The sequence below is a fragment of the Phascolarctos cinereus genome, unplaced genomic scaffold (genome assembly GCF_003287225.1).
Source record: "Phascolarctos cinereus isolate Bilbo 61053 unplaced genomic scaffold, phaCin_HiC Scaffold_726;HRSCAF=1367, whole genome shotgun sequence".
Lineage (NCBI taxonomy): Eukaryota > Metazoa > Chordata > Mammalia > Diprotodontia > Phascolarctidae > Phascolarctos > Phascolarctos cinereus.
In genome coordinates, this window is record NW_027556098.1 from 218309354 (window position 1) to 218326420 (window position 17067).

At 37.5% G+C, this 17067-nt stretch overlaps 1 protein-coding gene across 1 annotated transcript in view; it reads right to left on the reverse strand.

Moving 5' to 3' along the window:
- The window catches only part of ERICH2 (glutamate rich 2), a 106240-nt gene that overhangs the window by 55504 nt on the left and 33669 nt on the right, over nt 1-17067 (reverse strand). The window contains exons 4-5 of the mRNA XM_078146158.1: nt 10129-10162; nt 1659-1695 (exon numbers count right to left, since the gene is read on the reverse strand). Coding sequence (XP_078002284.1) covers nt 1659-1695; nt 10129-10162 — 71 coding nt within the window. The remainder of the gene's footprint in view (nt 1-1658; nt 1696-10128; nt 10163-17067) is intronic.

The window sequence follows — 17067 nt, forward strand, 5'->3', positions numbered from 1 at the left end:
TATCAAATAAGTTTTTATATCTCTTTTTCTACTGGGCTAATTTTGTTTTTTAAAGTGTCATTTTCTTCAAGTTTTTTATGCCTCTTTTACTGAACTGTTAATTGTCTTTTCATATTTTTTTGTATTGCTCTCATTTCTTTTCCTGAATTTTCCTCTACCACTCTGATTTGATTTTGAAATCAGTTTTAGTTCTTCTAGGAATTCTTGCTGGGCTTGTGTCCAATTCACATTTTTTCCCCTTTGAGGCTTTGCTTATAGCTGTTTTGACATTATTGTCTTCTGAGTTTGTGTCTTCATCTTCTCTGTCATAACAGTAGCTTTTTATGGTCAGGTTCTTTTTGTTTGTTTGCTCATTTTCTACTTTACTTCTTGACTTTGAACTTTATGTTCAAATTGGGCTTTGTTCACCTGGGAGAAGGGGCAGGGGAGAAGGTAGGGGACTGTCCCAAGCTTCAGGCTTTTTCACACTGCTGTTTTCAGAGTTAGTTCTGAGGGTCTGGAAGTTTTTAGTGCTTCCAAAGTGGTGTCATCTGGGGAGAGGCATGGTCACTGCTCTCCTGGTCTGTGCTCTGGTCTTTACCCAGGAAGAGTTCCTGATCCCTTGCAGCTCCGAGCATTATTGCTTCTCAGGGCCCTGCTCTATTGTGAAGGGAAGTGCTCCCTCTCCTCCCTTGAACTGTAACCTGAAAGTGGGTATAGGCAGTGGAGTTGCCAGACAGCGTCTGGTCCTGGGTCCAGGGCTAGCACAGTGAGCCCCCGTAATCTTTCAGACCAGTTGCCAGATCCCCTGACCATCTCTTGCTTGAGAGCTCCCAAAGCTGCTGCCACTTCTGTCACTATCACCAAGTCCCACCACCTGTGTTGCATCCATGTGGGCTCTGGGCCAGCTCTTACCCCCTGTCATGGATCTCTCCTTTCAACCTCCTAAGTTGTCTTGGGCTGGAAGGATGTCTCACCCTGACCTTTCGTTGGTTCTGCCACTCCATAATTTAATTTGAGGGACTGTTTAAAGTTGTTTGGAATGGAATGTTGGGAGAGCTAGGCTGAGTACTTCCTCTACTCTGCCATCTTGGCTCTATCACCAGAAGTCCATAGTACATTCTTTAGACTCTGTATGGAAACTACACTGCATTTAGAACAATAATCTCAAATCAAATGATCCCAAGCATAAAAGAATATCCTCTGACATTATCTGAGATAACCTGGAGATGCTACAACATCAACATATTGACCAGCTCTGTTGAACCACTTGCCCAAGCAACTTTTCCAAGCCTAAAAACATAATAATAATAATAATAATAATTATTATTATTATTATTATAACTTAACATTTACATAGCACTTACTATGTGTCAGGCACTGTGCCAAGTGCTTTATAATTATTACCTCATTTTATCCTAACAACCCTGGGAAGTATGTGCTCTTATTATCCTCATTGTACAATTGTAGGAACTGAGGTTGACAGAAGTTAGGTGACCTACCCAAGGTCACACAGATAGTAAGTATGTGAAGTTGGATTTCAACTCAGGCCTTCCTGACTCCAGAGACTTAGTGTTGTATCTCCCGTACCACCTAGTTGCCCCTGGTGCTAACTTGCTCCCGCTATATCATCCATTGCCTTAAAACATTAATTTGTCATATGGATTATTTTTTCTTACCCTGAAATTTTCAAGTCAGCTTCCAAAAACACTTCACCTGTAGAGAAATCAAATTAAAAACAAAAACATAACTAGTTAAGCTAAAAGATAAAAAATTTTTGAATCTCTAATTTTTTAATTAAATTAATATTGTATTTAGCTGAGAGTTCCATGTGATACTTTATATATTATATTTTTGGGTACTTATTTTATCATATACACTAAATGGACTGTTTCTACTGTAATTCATATGAAATTATTTTACAACAATCAATGGAAAGAAAAGAAACAACTTTATGTTTAATGTTTTGACTTATAGCCTAGGACGTTTACTGCTTTCATACTGAAAAATGGTCTGGCACACCAAATAAAAAGTTTAAACACTTATTTCAGGTGTGTGCACCTGAGGTGGTGTACAAAATAACCCAATAAGTATAGGAGGTAAATACTAAAGCTGAGGAGATCAGGAAGGCTGTTCAGCATGTTCAGCTACAGCCTGTCTCTGTTGCTCTCCATTCCCCTGCTGGTTCCCCAAGTGGACCGTACCAGACAGTCTCCATGTTCTTCCACAAGTAGGTTTACGGCCAGGCCACGTGAACAGCCATCCTCTGCTCTCACCTTGTGTGTGAGCACAAGGATTCACAAGTGATTCACAGGATGTGAATGGAGGGCAAGCACCTTACTGACTCACAGCTTTTCTCTTCCCTCCCACCCTTACTACACTCATCCACCCCTACTGGGGCCTGGCAGATCAAGAGGAACAGGTATAGCAGCTCAATAGCGTGGGAATAAGCAACAGTTATTAAGACTGGAACTAGGTGGCTCAGTGGAAAGAGAGCTGGGCCTGGAATCAGGAAGACCTGAGTTCAAATCAGGCCTCAGACACTTACTAGCTGTGTGACCCTAGGCAAATCACTTAACTTCTGTTTGCCTTAATCCACTGGAGAAGGAAATGGCAAACCAGTCCAGCATCTTTGCCAAGAAAACCCCATGGACAGCATCTTGTCGTTCAGCAAAATATTATTTGATTCAGGCACACACCCATTCAGCTGCCTAGAGTAAACCCCACTCTTTTCATTGGCCTAGACATGGCTGCCCGATGGGACCAAGTATATATAGAAGATGACTGTGCTGGAGGTAGTACAGCTCAGGGGGTAGTGAGGGACCAGTGTACAAGATACATGAAGGACAGGAAGATACCAAAGGTATAAAAAAATCTCATACCTTGTTAAACTGAAAAAGGTGACCAAGAGGACATCAATAACTACCAACCTATATGCCTACTCTACTTTATGCAAAATGTTTATGAATTACAGGCATCCTCAATGATGTTAATACCAAGGGAATGAGCAGGGTTTTACAAGTGATATTAAAAAATGGACTACATATTTATCACATCACAATTAGCTGAAAGATTTAATGAATAAACGATCCCATTGGGTTAGTGCTTATGGACTACAAAAAAAATTATTTGATTTGGTAGAACTACACACTATCTTATGAGCGCTTTTAAAGCAAAGTTACTCCCATCCATACATCAAGCTCATTCCTGATTCTTTGGAAGATGTAATAACAAAATAACGCTGTTTAGTGACCATCTAAATAAATAGACAAAATAAATGAACGAATGCATAAATGTTTAAAAAATAAAAGCAACATTTTGCCAGTGTCATTATTTGGCAGGAAGACTTGGAAAATAACTGCCTCTGAAAGATAAATAGCACACAGATGGCAATAGAGAGATGCATGGTGGGTATGACCAGGCTGCCAACATACAACCATTGAGGAATTCTGAAGAACAGGAAGAAGGGATAACATTAAGGGATTATATGACAGGGAGAAAAGAAGTGTGGTGACATGGCAAGAATGAGGGATAACAATATACAGAGTCCTGTACAGGTACCCTGGAGATGTTCAGAGAAAGTGAAGAAGGCCTCCAGCAAGGTGGCCACCCAATTTGGTGTGAAGGTACCCTACAGATGAGAAAGCATGGGTGGACTGCAATCTGCACCATTGGAGGGAAATTTCTAATCAATGAGCTCACAGCTCCATTTGAGTATTTGAGAAAAAGATACCTGCATATGTTGGCTAATGATCTAATAAGGAATGAGCACAAAGAACATGTAGCCCAAAGTAAGAACACCTTGCAAAATGACCAATTACCACTCCAACAAATTATCTAATTAGCTAATGCTAACCTTGTGGACAATTCTTCTTCTGTTGAGAATATAATGGAGGTGTGCAACAAAAGGGAATTGGACCAAAACTCTTGGTGCTTTTCTGAATGGCTCAGAATCCTGCTGATTGGACAAACCACCTGTTAAGCTACAAATCTGGGAATTCTGGGACTTAAATTGATTATCTGGGTGATGTGACTCAAATATACATGTATACTTTATTATTGCTATAAAATGATTCAACACTTGCAGCAGAGTATGCTGAGTGATTCCCTCAAAAGAACCTGGTTAGCTGAATTGATACAGACCCTATTCTACTATTCCCCCCTGAAGTCCCCTGCCCATCAAGAATTTTTCCATTGTCCTTGAAATTTTCATTAATCAAGGATTGTGGTATTCCAGGATTTGTAGTCATATCACATGAAGAATAGTGATTTTTAAAAGATGGGTTTGGGAAAACCAGTTAGATTTCTGAGTTGTTGTATCTAAAACAATCCCCTTCATGACTTCAAAACTGCAACTGCAATAAACAATTAAAATCCTCCCAAGGAAACTTCAAAGAAAAACTACTTGACTCAAGAAAAGTGAGTAAGCAAAACACGAGTGTCAACATAATGAATAAATATTTGGGGGGGGAAGAAAATATTAAGACAGAGAGAGGGGGTCTTATATTTTTCCTCTTTTGGCATAAGTAATTCCATTTTGGAACTCTATTATCTCCACTTAAGTCAAAAGTGAAGCGATAGGTACTCAGACCTGACTTATGAGTTTTAACATTGTTACATCTCCTCTTACTATGAAATAATCCCTCTGAGGTTTTGCAGATGCTGCCACAAGGAACCCTCAGTTTCACGTGATCCATTGGGCATCAAACCTTACTGCCTCCACCACCACCCCTAGCTTAACCATCCATGGTTAAGGCCAATTCCATCATGTACTTCAATATTGCCGTCAATAACTAATTCTTGTTTCAAGTTACTTTTGAGCCATTTTCAGACAAGTTTCCAAAGACAGCAGAAACTGGAGAGAAGGGATTTGGTTACAAGGGATTCTGCTTTCACAGAATCATTTCTGGGTCCATGTGCCAGCATAGTGATTTCACATACCATAACTTCACTGGAATGGAAGCAAGTCCATTTACAGAGAAATTCGCTGATGAGGACTTAATCCTGAAGTACACTGGTCCTGGCATCTTGTCCATGACAAATTCTGGGACCAACACATATTACTCCCAGTTATTCTTCTGTACTGCTAAGGCTAACTGGTTGGACAGTAAGCTTGCGGGATTTGGCCCGGTAAGAAGGCATGAACATGGTAGAAGCCATGGAGCTTTCCAGCTCCTGAGATGACATGACCAGAAAGATCACCACTGCTATCTGTGGAAAACTCTTGGAAGTTTTTATTTTTTGTCTTAATCAGCAAACCATTCCTCTATAGGTGAGGAGACCACTCCCAACCCCCAATCTGCTCTCATACCTGTAATGTGCTTTCATTGGTTTCAATTCTCTCTGAATTTCCTTTTTCTTCCACAAGTCTGGCTGTACTTTAGGGTTATGTTTATTATTATGAAAAAAAAGCTAAACTGCACCCAAAAAATCTGACTAGGTAGGAAATGCCATAAGATAAATTTCACCATCATTTAATGTCTATTGAGCCTCTATAAAGCAAGAAGTAGTATTTTACCAAGATAAAAGGAGCAAGAAATCTCCAGAAAGGGGAAAAACCACTTAAAACTATTAACTGGACCCCAGAAGAAAGAACAAAAAAACTATAACAACCTACAGAGTGATTTAGAAGCTCAATAAAAGAAATAAAGGAGGATCTAACAACCATAAGGATGGTGACACAGCCTCTTATGGAAGAATACAAGAAGATTAAACAATGATCAATAGCTTAGAACATACAATGGGGAAAAATGTTAAGCAATAGATCCTATGGAAAAGATGACAGATGGAACTTTTAAAAATTCCAAATGAAAGAACAAATATTAGAAAAAATTTGAACCAGCAAAACTGGAAGAACACATGAAGACTCATGTTAACAATAACAAATAACAACAAATCAAATTAAAGACTGACCTTAAAAACAGAACTTGGCAAGAGAGTCAAATGCTATCATTGTCCTGGAAAACATGATAAACCAAAGAGATATTCTAGGAAATCATACAAAGAAAATTACCTAGAAACACTGCAAACAGTTAGACCATAGAAATACATTTAAAGTAAGGGGTTGAAATAAAAGCTATTATACTTCAGCAGAATTTTAAGACATCAGTTGTCGCTATGATTTTGGATAAAGTAACAGTTAAAAAAAAATAGATGCCCTCAACAAAGACATAAAAGATATACACGGAAACTAATATATGTTTTAAGGCACCAAAAATAATGAAATAATATCAATAGCAAATATATATATATATATATATATATATATATATATATATATATATATATATATATATATATATATATATACAGTAAATATCACAGCAAATAAATACATAAAAGAAAAACTAACTGAAATACAAAAAAGCCTACATACTAAAGCAAAAGACAATTCACCACTTAGTGGACAGCTGTCAATATTTTACTAGAAGTCTTTCCAGGGTCCTAAAATTTATGAGAACTTATCATAACTCTGCTGGCAGAATCTTTAAGAATCCAGGTCACTTCCTTACAGGCTGAGGCACAGTAAGAATTCTATGGAGCTGCCTTATCTTAATATTTAAAAATTCTATTTTCTCAAAGTAATTAAAACTAATAAAAAATCTGAATTAAAAACATTTTACCGTAATGTTTAGCATATTTAACAGCTTAAGAGTGGAATATTAATTTTTGGTGGGAAGTTTTTCATCAGTTCCAATCCTAGTAAACCCTCAGGTATCTTGCATTTCGACTTATGTAATAATAGTCTTTAAGAATAGTTAAGAACCCCAAATTAAATCCCTTTCCACAAAAAAGTATTTGGAGGCAAAGCAGTCCTTCAACACCCAGAAACAACAAAATAAAACATAACCCCAAAATGGTGAAGACCCAAAGATTATACCTGATGGGATGTGGTCAGTTTGTCATTTGCAAAGAAAAGACCACTCTGGCTACCAAAGACTATAGATGTCTTTTGGTACAAAATCTAAAAGGTTGGGTAGAGAGATGGGAGAAGCAGCAGGAGACAGAAAAGACAAGAAAAAAATAGAAGTGGAGAAAAGGGAGAAAAGAATACATAGAGTAAATACCAAATTCACACCCCATAGTAAATGAATGGAATACGAGACCATTTGAGTGGTGGGGGTTGGTATTGAAACAACTTACTGACCACATAACTGTGAGTCCTTGAATAATGTGAAATAAAACCACTTAAATTAGAAGGCAAGATTTACTCCAAGTTTTATTCAGCAGTTGCCCAGCTGGGGAAAACCACTTTATGAAGTTGTTTTTTCCCCTTCTTAATGGATGAAGAATTATGTTAGTAAATAGGAAGAAAAAGCTTGATATATTTTTTAAATTCAGGATATTGGCTAGGTTCATATATCTACCCAATTTCTGGATTTAAGAATCCTGCCATATAAAATGAGAAATGGCATAAATTTAAAGGTTACCTAAAAGGTTACTTAGATGAGACTGGCTTTAACAGATAGACAAACTCTTCTTAGACATGGGAATATACAATTTGTGGAAAAGAGAGAGAGAGAGAGAAAAGGTACTAAGGCAACAAAAAAGGGCAATTTTAAAACAGATGTGCTTAAACCAAGTTTATTTCTAGACTTCCAAAGGATGGATATTAATAGGGAAAGTGGAAATGGAACAAGTTTCAGCAGAGCAACTATCTCTTTTGAAATGTCTTATTATAACATACATTGGTATAGAAATAGACTTTCTAGTGTATCTGAATTTCAACTTATAAAAAATCAGAAAATTGAATTTAAAATGCAACTATAGTAACTTTATTTTAAATATTACTTTCTTATCTTTCAAATTAAGGTAAGGCATTTTCCATTAGTCCAGATTCTATGAAGAAAATTTTATCTACCACTTTTCAAGCAATGGCTGACCCCTGTTTTAGAATAAAAAACAATATGATTTTTTCTGCAGCAAAATGTTAAGAATTCTGTGTCCCTGTGCTTTTCTAACCTCATGTTTTCACGTGTGTTGATTATCTTTTCTTTCCTTATCTCCCTGGGACCTTCCCTGTCTGCCTGAACCTACCTTCCTAATCTGACCTTTTATGTGCCTGAGTGAGATGTAGTAAAAACACCATTGGCTTGAAAGGCAGGAGAGTTACTAGCTCCAGCTCCACCAACCAGTCACAGGGCCTTGGACAAGTCCCTCTGGGCCCCAGCTTCCTTATCTTTAAAGTAAGAGAATTATCAGAATAGATTCCCTTTTGTGCCACAGGCTCCTTTGGTAGTCTGGTGAAATCTATGGACCCCTTCTCAGAATAATGTTTTTAAGCTAAAATATATGAGATATCAAAGTAAAACAATTATGGTGAAATAATTATCAAAATATTTTTTAAAATAAGTTCATGGACCCCAGGTTAAAAACCCCTGCCCTAAGGTCTCTCCATCGAACAGTTTATTATTTCAAATTTGCTGACAATTTTAATAGTTATGTCCTACAATATAATTCTACTGCTACTTTGAGCCTGGAAAAAATGAAAAAGTTTAATAATTTCATGAGCAAGCTTTCCTCTGGAAGAATCTTCAACCAAAAATCTTTAACAATACTTTAAGAAATCCTCTGGGTTACTTCCCCCAACTTAAACTTGCAAGTTGAGTCCCAAGAAGGTAGTTGCTACCTTAGGTTCCAGGGGTACCCTGTGGGGCTGTATTCCTACCATGAAAGCTAGTAAGTCCTTACTAGTGTGCTTCCCATTAACAACAGACACAATTAGCTTCTAGCATTTACTAAGATACCATAGTACAAAGAGTATGTATAAAACACCCCCTTCCCACCTCCGCTCCAACCCACCCTATAAACCTGGACCACACTTTCGTAAATACACATCCATAGAAAGAGTAGGTTCACACTTGGAGTGACATGGAAGGCAGGAATGAAAGTATATGTAGGATACACATGTGGCAAAGGCAACTCCTAGTACCATGTAGCCTACAAGTTCTTTCTCGCTTTGCAGAATCCTTACATTGAATTCCCAGGGTCTGCTCTGCTCCACAGCCTCACTCCTGATTGCCGGCAATCATGCTTCTTGAATCTATTTTCAATGTTGGGTGCCTGTCTCTCTGTACCTGAAATCTATCAGGAGTGTGTATGTCTCTGCTCCCTCTCTGCTCCAGTAGTTCTCATAGGATGGATGATGGGGGATAGAGAAGAGAAAATCCATTCCCCTCCCTTAAGGCCCCTTAAGGAGCCTTCTCCACAACAGCTTTGAACTTTCAGACTCATAAACTCATCTATTTAAAAGTAATTCTGCTTTTTCAGGTATTCTCTTCTTGACCTAATCAGAAAAGTGGTCATACTTCATAAAAGGATCAGGTCATAGATGCACCCACCTTGTTTATACATCAAAATCGCATCATGTATGACTATATCAACTAATAGAGAAGGGAAACCCCTTCCCTTCCACTACTATTACTAGTTTTAGAAAAATAAAGGTCTTGGTTTTAAAATGAGAGGAAGTGTAGAACATTTTTAAAAATACAGAGTAATAATGTTAAGAAGTTATAAAAAAAATGCAGTGTTCACTTATTGGATAACTTATAAGAGAATATAATTATAATTTATAATGTAATATGATATCAGTTATAACTTATTTTAACATTTCAAGAAGCTATAATTTTGTCAGGGGGTACTTCCTCTACTGATACACTACACAGCCCCCCCTGTAACTTAGTAGATGGTCTTTGAGAGTTGCTGCTAAAAAAAAAAATTAATCACTCTGTAGTCAACCTAGTAACCAGTCTCCTTGAACTTTTCTAGGCTGCTCCTCAGGCAATAACATAGTCCAGTCTATCACTAAGTCCATGCTTGAAACTTTTCCATCTCAGTAGAATCAACCAGATATTGTGTCTGCTAATACCATATAATAAACTTCTCAAAGTCAAGATCTGTTTGTTTTTTGTCTTTTACTGCTTGTTGAATAAATGAATGAATGAATGAATGAATGAATGAATGCTGGCATAAGCGTTTGAGAACCTACATACAGTCACCTTCATACCAATAAGAGACATCACAGTAGGGCTTCAGTAGAAGAAAATGAATGGATTGAAAATATAGCTATACAAGTATAAACATTAAATCATTCAAATGTTTCTAAACAATGTTTTTCATTCAAAACAAATAAAAACTTATTCAAAATACCTTCAGGGCCAATTACTTTTAGCATTCTTGGAGCCTGAAAAAATTACAGAAAGAGCTCATTAATAAATCACCAGTTGGTTGCTAACCATAATGTTAATGTATACAATTCAATTACACAAAGTGCTCTTAATGAGAACCAGTAAATGTATGTCAAAGAAACATAAAACTTTCCAAACGCTATAAAATGCCTAGCTTTACTTGCAAAAAAAAAAAAATCCACAATGCATCCCCTAAGCAACAAGAAAATGCAAACTGACATCTCTGGTGATAAACACTTATACAGCAAATACTTGGTTGTGGCAAAATGGACTACAGAAATGATCTCTTTCATATGGAATCTATACTGAATATTCATCATCTTAGTATTTAAGAAGAGAAAATGCCACACATTCTTAAAAAGAGATAGAAAATTATATTAAACATTTAAGTACAGGAAAAATCTCAAAGTTCCTCAGGTAAACTTACAGGTACTAGCCAATTCAGGCATGTGTGTTGTATACAATATAATAAAATGGAGACATGGATAGACATTTACACTATAAAGTAGATGAAAATGGGTAGAACTCTTTTTTTATAATAGATATTTGATTACAAAATACTTGAAATGAAAATAAGCTTTATAAATGCAGTTTCTCATTCAAATGTAATATACAACATTATAACTGTAATTTAAATTACTAAAACAGATAGAAAAAAATCAGAATAAACTGCACTGTCATGAGCTAGCATTTCATTGGCATTTTCACAACTCTCGGTGTGGAAATTCTCCTCACTGATGCATTGTTGTAACCTATCTGTCATCATCCTCTTATTTTCATAGACTGGCAAGTTCAATATAATGAGCATATTTGAATCTTTTTTGGGGGGAGGGGAAGGTGCAATTTATTATCTTGCAATGCTTCTGCATTATATCAGTTACCAGACTTTGTAAATGTGGAGATTGGGACAAATTGCACTGCTCCTAAAGCATCTCCTAGAAGTTGTTTGTTTTTCTAAATCACGGTAAGTTTGTTTTGCTGTCACTTGAATATCATGGCTTAGTGAGGATTTGGATTAACTGAGTAATTGCAACCTTATTGCTGACAGACCTTTATATATATATGTGGGTGTGTGTATGTGTATGTGTGTGTGTATACACACATACATATATATGTATATATATGTATGTGTATATATATATTTTAAATTGAGATGAATTACAGAGCTATCTCTTATTCTTATCTCACCCTGGTAAAGGTATTGGATGGTAAAAACTAGAAAGTTCTCTCCTGTCCTAGTGTGGTGGGGCCTATGAAACCTTAACTGCTACAAATGCTTTCTATAATATTTGACCTCTATAGTTTTATTAGTGGGGCAGCAAAGTGGCAAAGTGGATAGAGTTATGGGAGTCAGGACGACCTGAGTTCAAATGTGGCCTCAGATACTTACTAGCTGTGTGACCGTGGGCCAGTCACTTGCCCCTGTTTGCCTCACTTTTATCATCTGTCAAATGAGCTGGAAAAGGAAAAAAAAACAAACTACTCCAGTATCTTTGCCAAGAAAATCCCAAACAGGGTCATGAAGAGTCAAACATGACTGAAAACGACTAAACAAAAAATAGTTTTATGCCCCTTCGTATAAAGACACTGTCTTGCTTTGTAGAATTTTGTATCACCAAGTGCTAGTCTTTCTCACTCTGAGGAAAGTAAATGAATCAACATTGCTTGCTAAAGATTATATCTATATATGTTTATATAAAACTACATTAGTAAATAAGTAAATGGGGCATAAGGGGCGTTCAGGGAGGACTAGCAGTCACCCAGCACTTACCTGTAGCAAGGGCATAGGCCACAACCTGTTAAAACTGTCTCTGCAGACAGGCTAAACCAGACTGAGGGTGACTGACAGGCCTCAAACCCATTAGTGTCTACCCCAAGCACGTGAAGACTTCCCTGGCAGAATGGGTGGATGAAAACAATTTGCTCCAATAGCCATGAAGGTGGCTGAAGCGGGCACTGTGGAGTGCTTAGAGCTTGGTCAGACATCAAAGATGTCAGGGTCATCCACTGTATCCAGGGCCACAGCCAGGCATCCTGTCTTTTGTCCTTGCCACTGGACTTGGATGACTCAGGAAGACAGAGTGAGGCTGATGACTTTGTGCAGCTCTGACTCACTTCAGTCCAATTCACACACAAACCATCACCCCATGATGTCATTGGTTCTTTTTGAAAATGAAGGTCAAACAATAATATTAATAAATAAGACTTTGTTGGGGTCTTTAATATACTGGAAGTTTATTCTCCCCTGTCCTATATAATCAGAGTTAGTATTTCGTACACAGTATCCCAAGATAGAAAGACATCCTCATGAACGATTTGATAAGACCTTTGATTTATCATTTGAAAGAACAACCCAAGGCCATTCTCTGGTACTTGCCAGATAATCGTCATGTGTTCCATAAGTGTTGATTCTTGTTATTCACTTTTACCCTAAAATTGGGTAAAAATGGTTTCTCCTTTTCTCAATGTTAACTTCTTAAATATGGGACTTAGATTCTACATAGCAACTGACATCATGGAGAAAGACCCTGTATATCCCCTTTCTTAGTTCACCTTGAATAAATCAGGAAATGTTATAGTTCTATACTCTCATTCCCCTCAACCAATTACTATGCTCAGAGATCCCATAGATCTGTAGATGGAGGTACAGGTAATTACAGGTAATATCTTGCTCTCAATTAATCATTATCGTAGAACCTAGAACTAGAATCTACAACATGTCAGAGAAGGGACTTTTCTTAAGGAAAAAGGAAGGAAGACAAGCCATTTTTGGAACTGTTACGGTCTGGATGTCAATTTGGAGTCCTATAGCATACCACTCCTATTTCCGGCTGACTGTAAAGAATATCCTTTAATAAATCACCTTTAAGCTTCTAAATCTTATGCATGGCTTTTATTTTCCCCTTTCAGGTAGGGACACTTAATACCGTACAATCACTCATTTGGACAGAGATTTGATGACAAATGAAAGAAATGAAACAGGTAGGAGAAACTGATCAAGCCTCTTATTAATTTTTAAAGTTTTTTCAGCAAACATTCACTCCAATTGCTACAGTGAGTGACTCTAATTTAGCCAGGCATCACCACCAACAAATCATACTAAAAAATAACTGAAGCAAATATATTGATTCTTGATATTTCACTATTTCAATGTGAAGTTAGGCCTGTAGGAATTTTGTTGCATGCTACAATAGTGAGGTAAAGAACCTTCAGTATTCTTTTCAACAAAGACAATTTCTCTTCTTAGCAGTCTCCCAGGTAAGTTTTTTAGTCCACAACTTCATTTTTAAAGCAGTCATTGTCTATGGGATCCTCTGTGTTTTGCTTTGGGGGTTAATTTAGGAAAAGTGTTGATTTTCACTTTCACCCAGGCACAGGTACTTTAGGTTAATGTCACAGTACAATTAAATTTAATCAAGCTATTTCTATACTGGATCAGACAGTGCATCAACAGATCCCTGCTTCTAGATTTGAGGTCATTTGAATAGTTTGAGAAACAAAATAAGAACATGCAGAGAATTTCTTGCACTGTACAACCAAACTACGAATTGTGAGAGTTAATCTGACGTAAAATTCCAGCTGATGTAGTCGAGAACTTCACTAAAGTTATGCTTTAATCAACCAACGTTTGTAAATGCCTACCATGCAAAGTATAGTAGTAGGTGTTGAATATACCTATCCCATAAAACCTATCCCACAGAACTTGGCCTTAAGGAGCTTACTATTTAAAAAAGGGCAAAGACCCACATGCAGTGATGTAACAGTGATAGAAAGGATAGAGTGATAAGACACAAAGGAATGATTTAAGCAAAGTGCTATGAAAAGATCCAAGTTATCTTCACTCTTTACTGATAGGCAACTATATAAAGCAATCTAAGGGAAGGCTTCATCAAAGAGGCAGCTGAGTAGGACCTTTGAAGAAGGAAAGGATTTTAACAGACAGAAAACAGGTAGGAATCAGGCATAGGGCCTGATGGGAGAGGGCAGGAAAATAACTGGAAGAAAGAGCCTAGTTTGGCTAGAATATAGAATATGTAAAGGGGAACAGTATGAGATAAGTGAAAGGAAAGAGAATAAGCACTTATTAAGGGCCTACTATGTGTCAGGTACTTTGCTAAGCACTTTTTTCAAATATCTCATTTGATCTTCACAAGAACTGTGGGAGGCAGGTGTTATTATTCCCATTTTACAGTTGAGGAAACTGAGGCAAACAGAGGTTAAATGATTTGCCCAAAGTCATACAGCTAGTAAGTGTTTAAGGCCAAATCTGAATTCAGGTCTTCCTGACTCCAGATGCCCTTAGCTGCTATAAGTACATAAAGTATGTAAGGATGTATAGTAGGGTATAGCCAAGGTGTGAGAACCTCAAAGGCCAAAGACAAGAGTTTGTGTTTTCTGTAGGCCCACGGTGTCAAGCCCCCATTGCTCTCAGAACCTGATTCAAATGTAATTGGGAAATATTTAACAAAAGAAATGAACATGCAATAGAACATACATAACATTAATATGCAGTTTTCTAAGTCATTCAGCCCACAGGAATCCTCATATATGGTTTAGTGGGCCCCTTTCTTTTTGAGTTAAACACTACTGCTATAGGCAACATACAGCCATGGAAGGTTTTTCAGTAGAAGAGTATTTTATCAGTGCAAGAGATGGATTATACAGGGTAAAGAGCAGATCTGCAATAATCTAAAATTGAAAAGATCAAGGTCTTGCTTTGGAGATCCTAAAACAGAGAGGCAATTCTGACCTCAGATATTATTGAGACTTAATGAAATGAAACCCACAGCTGCAATCTGGATTTGGCTGTAGTATACTTTACTCAAAAGAACCAGTATAGGTAAAATTAGTATGTGTGTGTGTGTGTGTGTGTGTGTGTGTGTGTGTGTGTGTGTGTTTGTGTGTGTGTGTAGCACTGCACGTTAAGAAGCATACTCACATGAGGAAACCCAGGAAGCAAAGGGGAGATGTATACTAGAGAGTATTTGAGTGAATGAAGCTCCATAAAGGCAGAATAGCAGGAGCAACATTGTCATCAGAATATACTACCAACTACTAGTCAGAGGAAAGAAATGAAGAGTTTGGGAAACTGATCACAAACCTGGCCCAGAGGCTTGATATAAAAATGATGGGGGCTAGACATCTAGACATCTGCTGGAGCCATACTCAAAGCATAGCCGCAAACAATCTTTTGAGCTGGCACAATTATACTTTATTCCTACAAAAAAGCGAATGAACTACTAAGTGGAATTGCTATTCTGAATCTGATTCTCACCAACAAGGAAGAATGGACTGCTAGGATGGAAATAAGTTTGAAAGGAAGCCATTCCAATGAGTAAAGAAAGGAGAAATTTGTTTAAAGAAAATGATGTGGATTCCCTAGGAAATTATTAACCAACTTAAATTTTTAAGACATGCACAAAAGATGGAAACAAGGACCAATAATGGAAAAGGAATACAAAAACATGGGATAATCTTCCAAGGAATGCTAAAATTCAAAATGCTGAGGGTGTCAAGGAATGTCAAGAACAAAAAGGTTCTTTTACAAAAGTGTGGCTGGACTAGACAGAAGAGGAGGATCAAAGAAAGCACAGGGCTGCTGTTGGAGGTAGGCAGGTTGATGACAAGTGAAGAGAGAAGGCAGAGCTAGAGGGAGCAGCAATGGCAGAGTGGGCAGGGCACCCACTTGGGAGACATAAGGACTTGGGTTCAAATTCTACCTCAGATGTTTACTAGCTATGTGACCCTGAGCAAATCACTTAAACTCTCTGTGCCTACTTCCTCATTACAAAATAAATTGGATCTATCAGTCTCTAGGTGCCATCCAGCTCTAAATCTATGATTTCAACAACTCTTATTTTACTTCTGTTTTCTCAGCCAAAAACAAAAATATGTACCACTGGAAGAAATTTTTTTAAAGATATCAGGATAAGGAATAGGAAAGAACCCAGTGTTCCTACATGAGTTCAAAGCTCAAGTGAACTTCATCCTAGGGAGCTGAAAAGTGGCAGATATGATCAATGGCCATGGTCAGTGATTTCTAAAAAATGATGGAGAGGAGGGAGGGGAAATAGAGAAGGACTAGAAAGGGCAAATGTGCCAGTTTGGGGAAAAAAAGAGAAGAGAGTCTATAGACTCTTCTAGGCCAATAAGGCTGACTTTGATTCCTGCAAAATTCTGGAATATATTATTAAAGGGATAGTTAGTCAGTCAATGAGCATTTAGTAAGCACCTGCTATGTGCCAGGTACAAAGCTTCATGCTGGCGATTAAAAAAAAAAACAGCCTCTGCTCTCAGGGAGCTCACAATCTGGTGGGGACAGGGGGGACACATGACACAAACAACAATGTGCAAACAAGTTACATACAGGATAATACGGAAATAATCAGCAGGAGGAAGGCACAAGAATTAATTAAGGCTTCATGAAGGTGAGATTTTACTTGAGACTTGAAGAAAGCTAGGGAAGCCAGGAGGCAGAGATGAGGAAAAAGAGAATTTTAGGCATGGCAGACAGCCAGAGAAAATGCCTGAAGCTAGAATCCGGGGTAGTGTGTGTGTGTGTGTGTGTGTGTGTGTGTGTGTGTGTGTGTGTGTCCACTGGAGGAGAAGGTATATATTCCAAAGTTCAGTAAGAGTGTAAGAGTGATTGGAATTGATATAATACTTTAAGGTTTGCAAAGTACGTTTAAATCCATTATCTCATATGAACTTCACAACATCCCTGGGTGTGTCATACACACTAACCTAATTAAAATAACTAACAAGATGTTCTGTGCTCTGATGTCTTTTATGTGATAATAGGTCTCTGAGTTACAGAATGAAAGATGTAAAATAGATGTGAAAATTTTCTAGACACTTATTCAGTAAGTCAACCAAAGGCATAAACTAGGTGCAGAAAGTC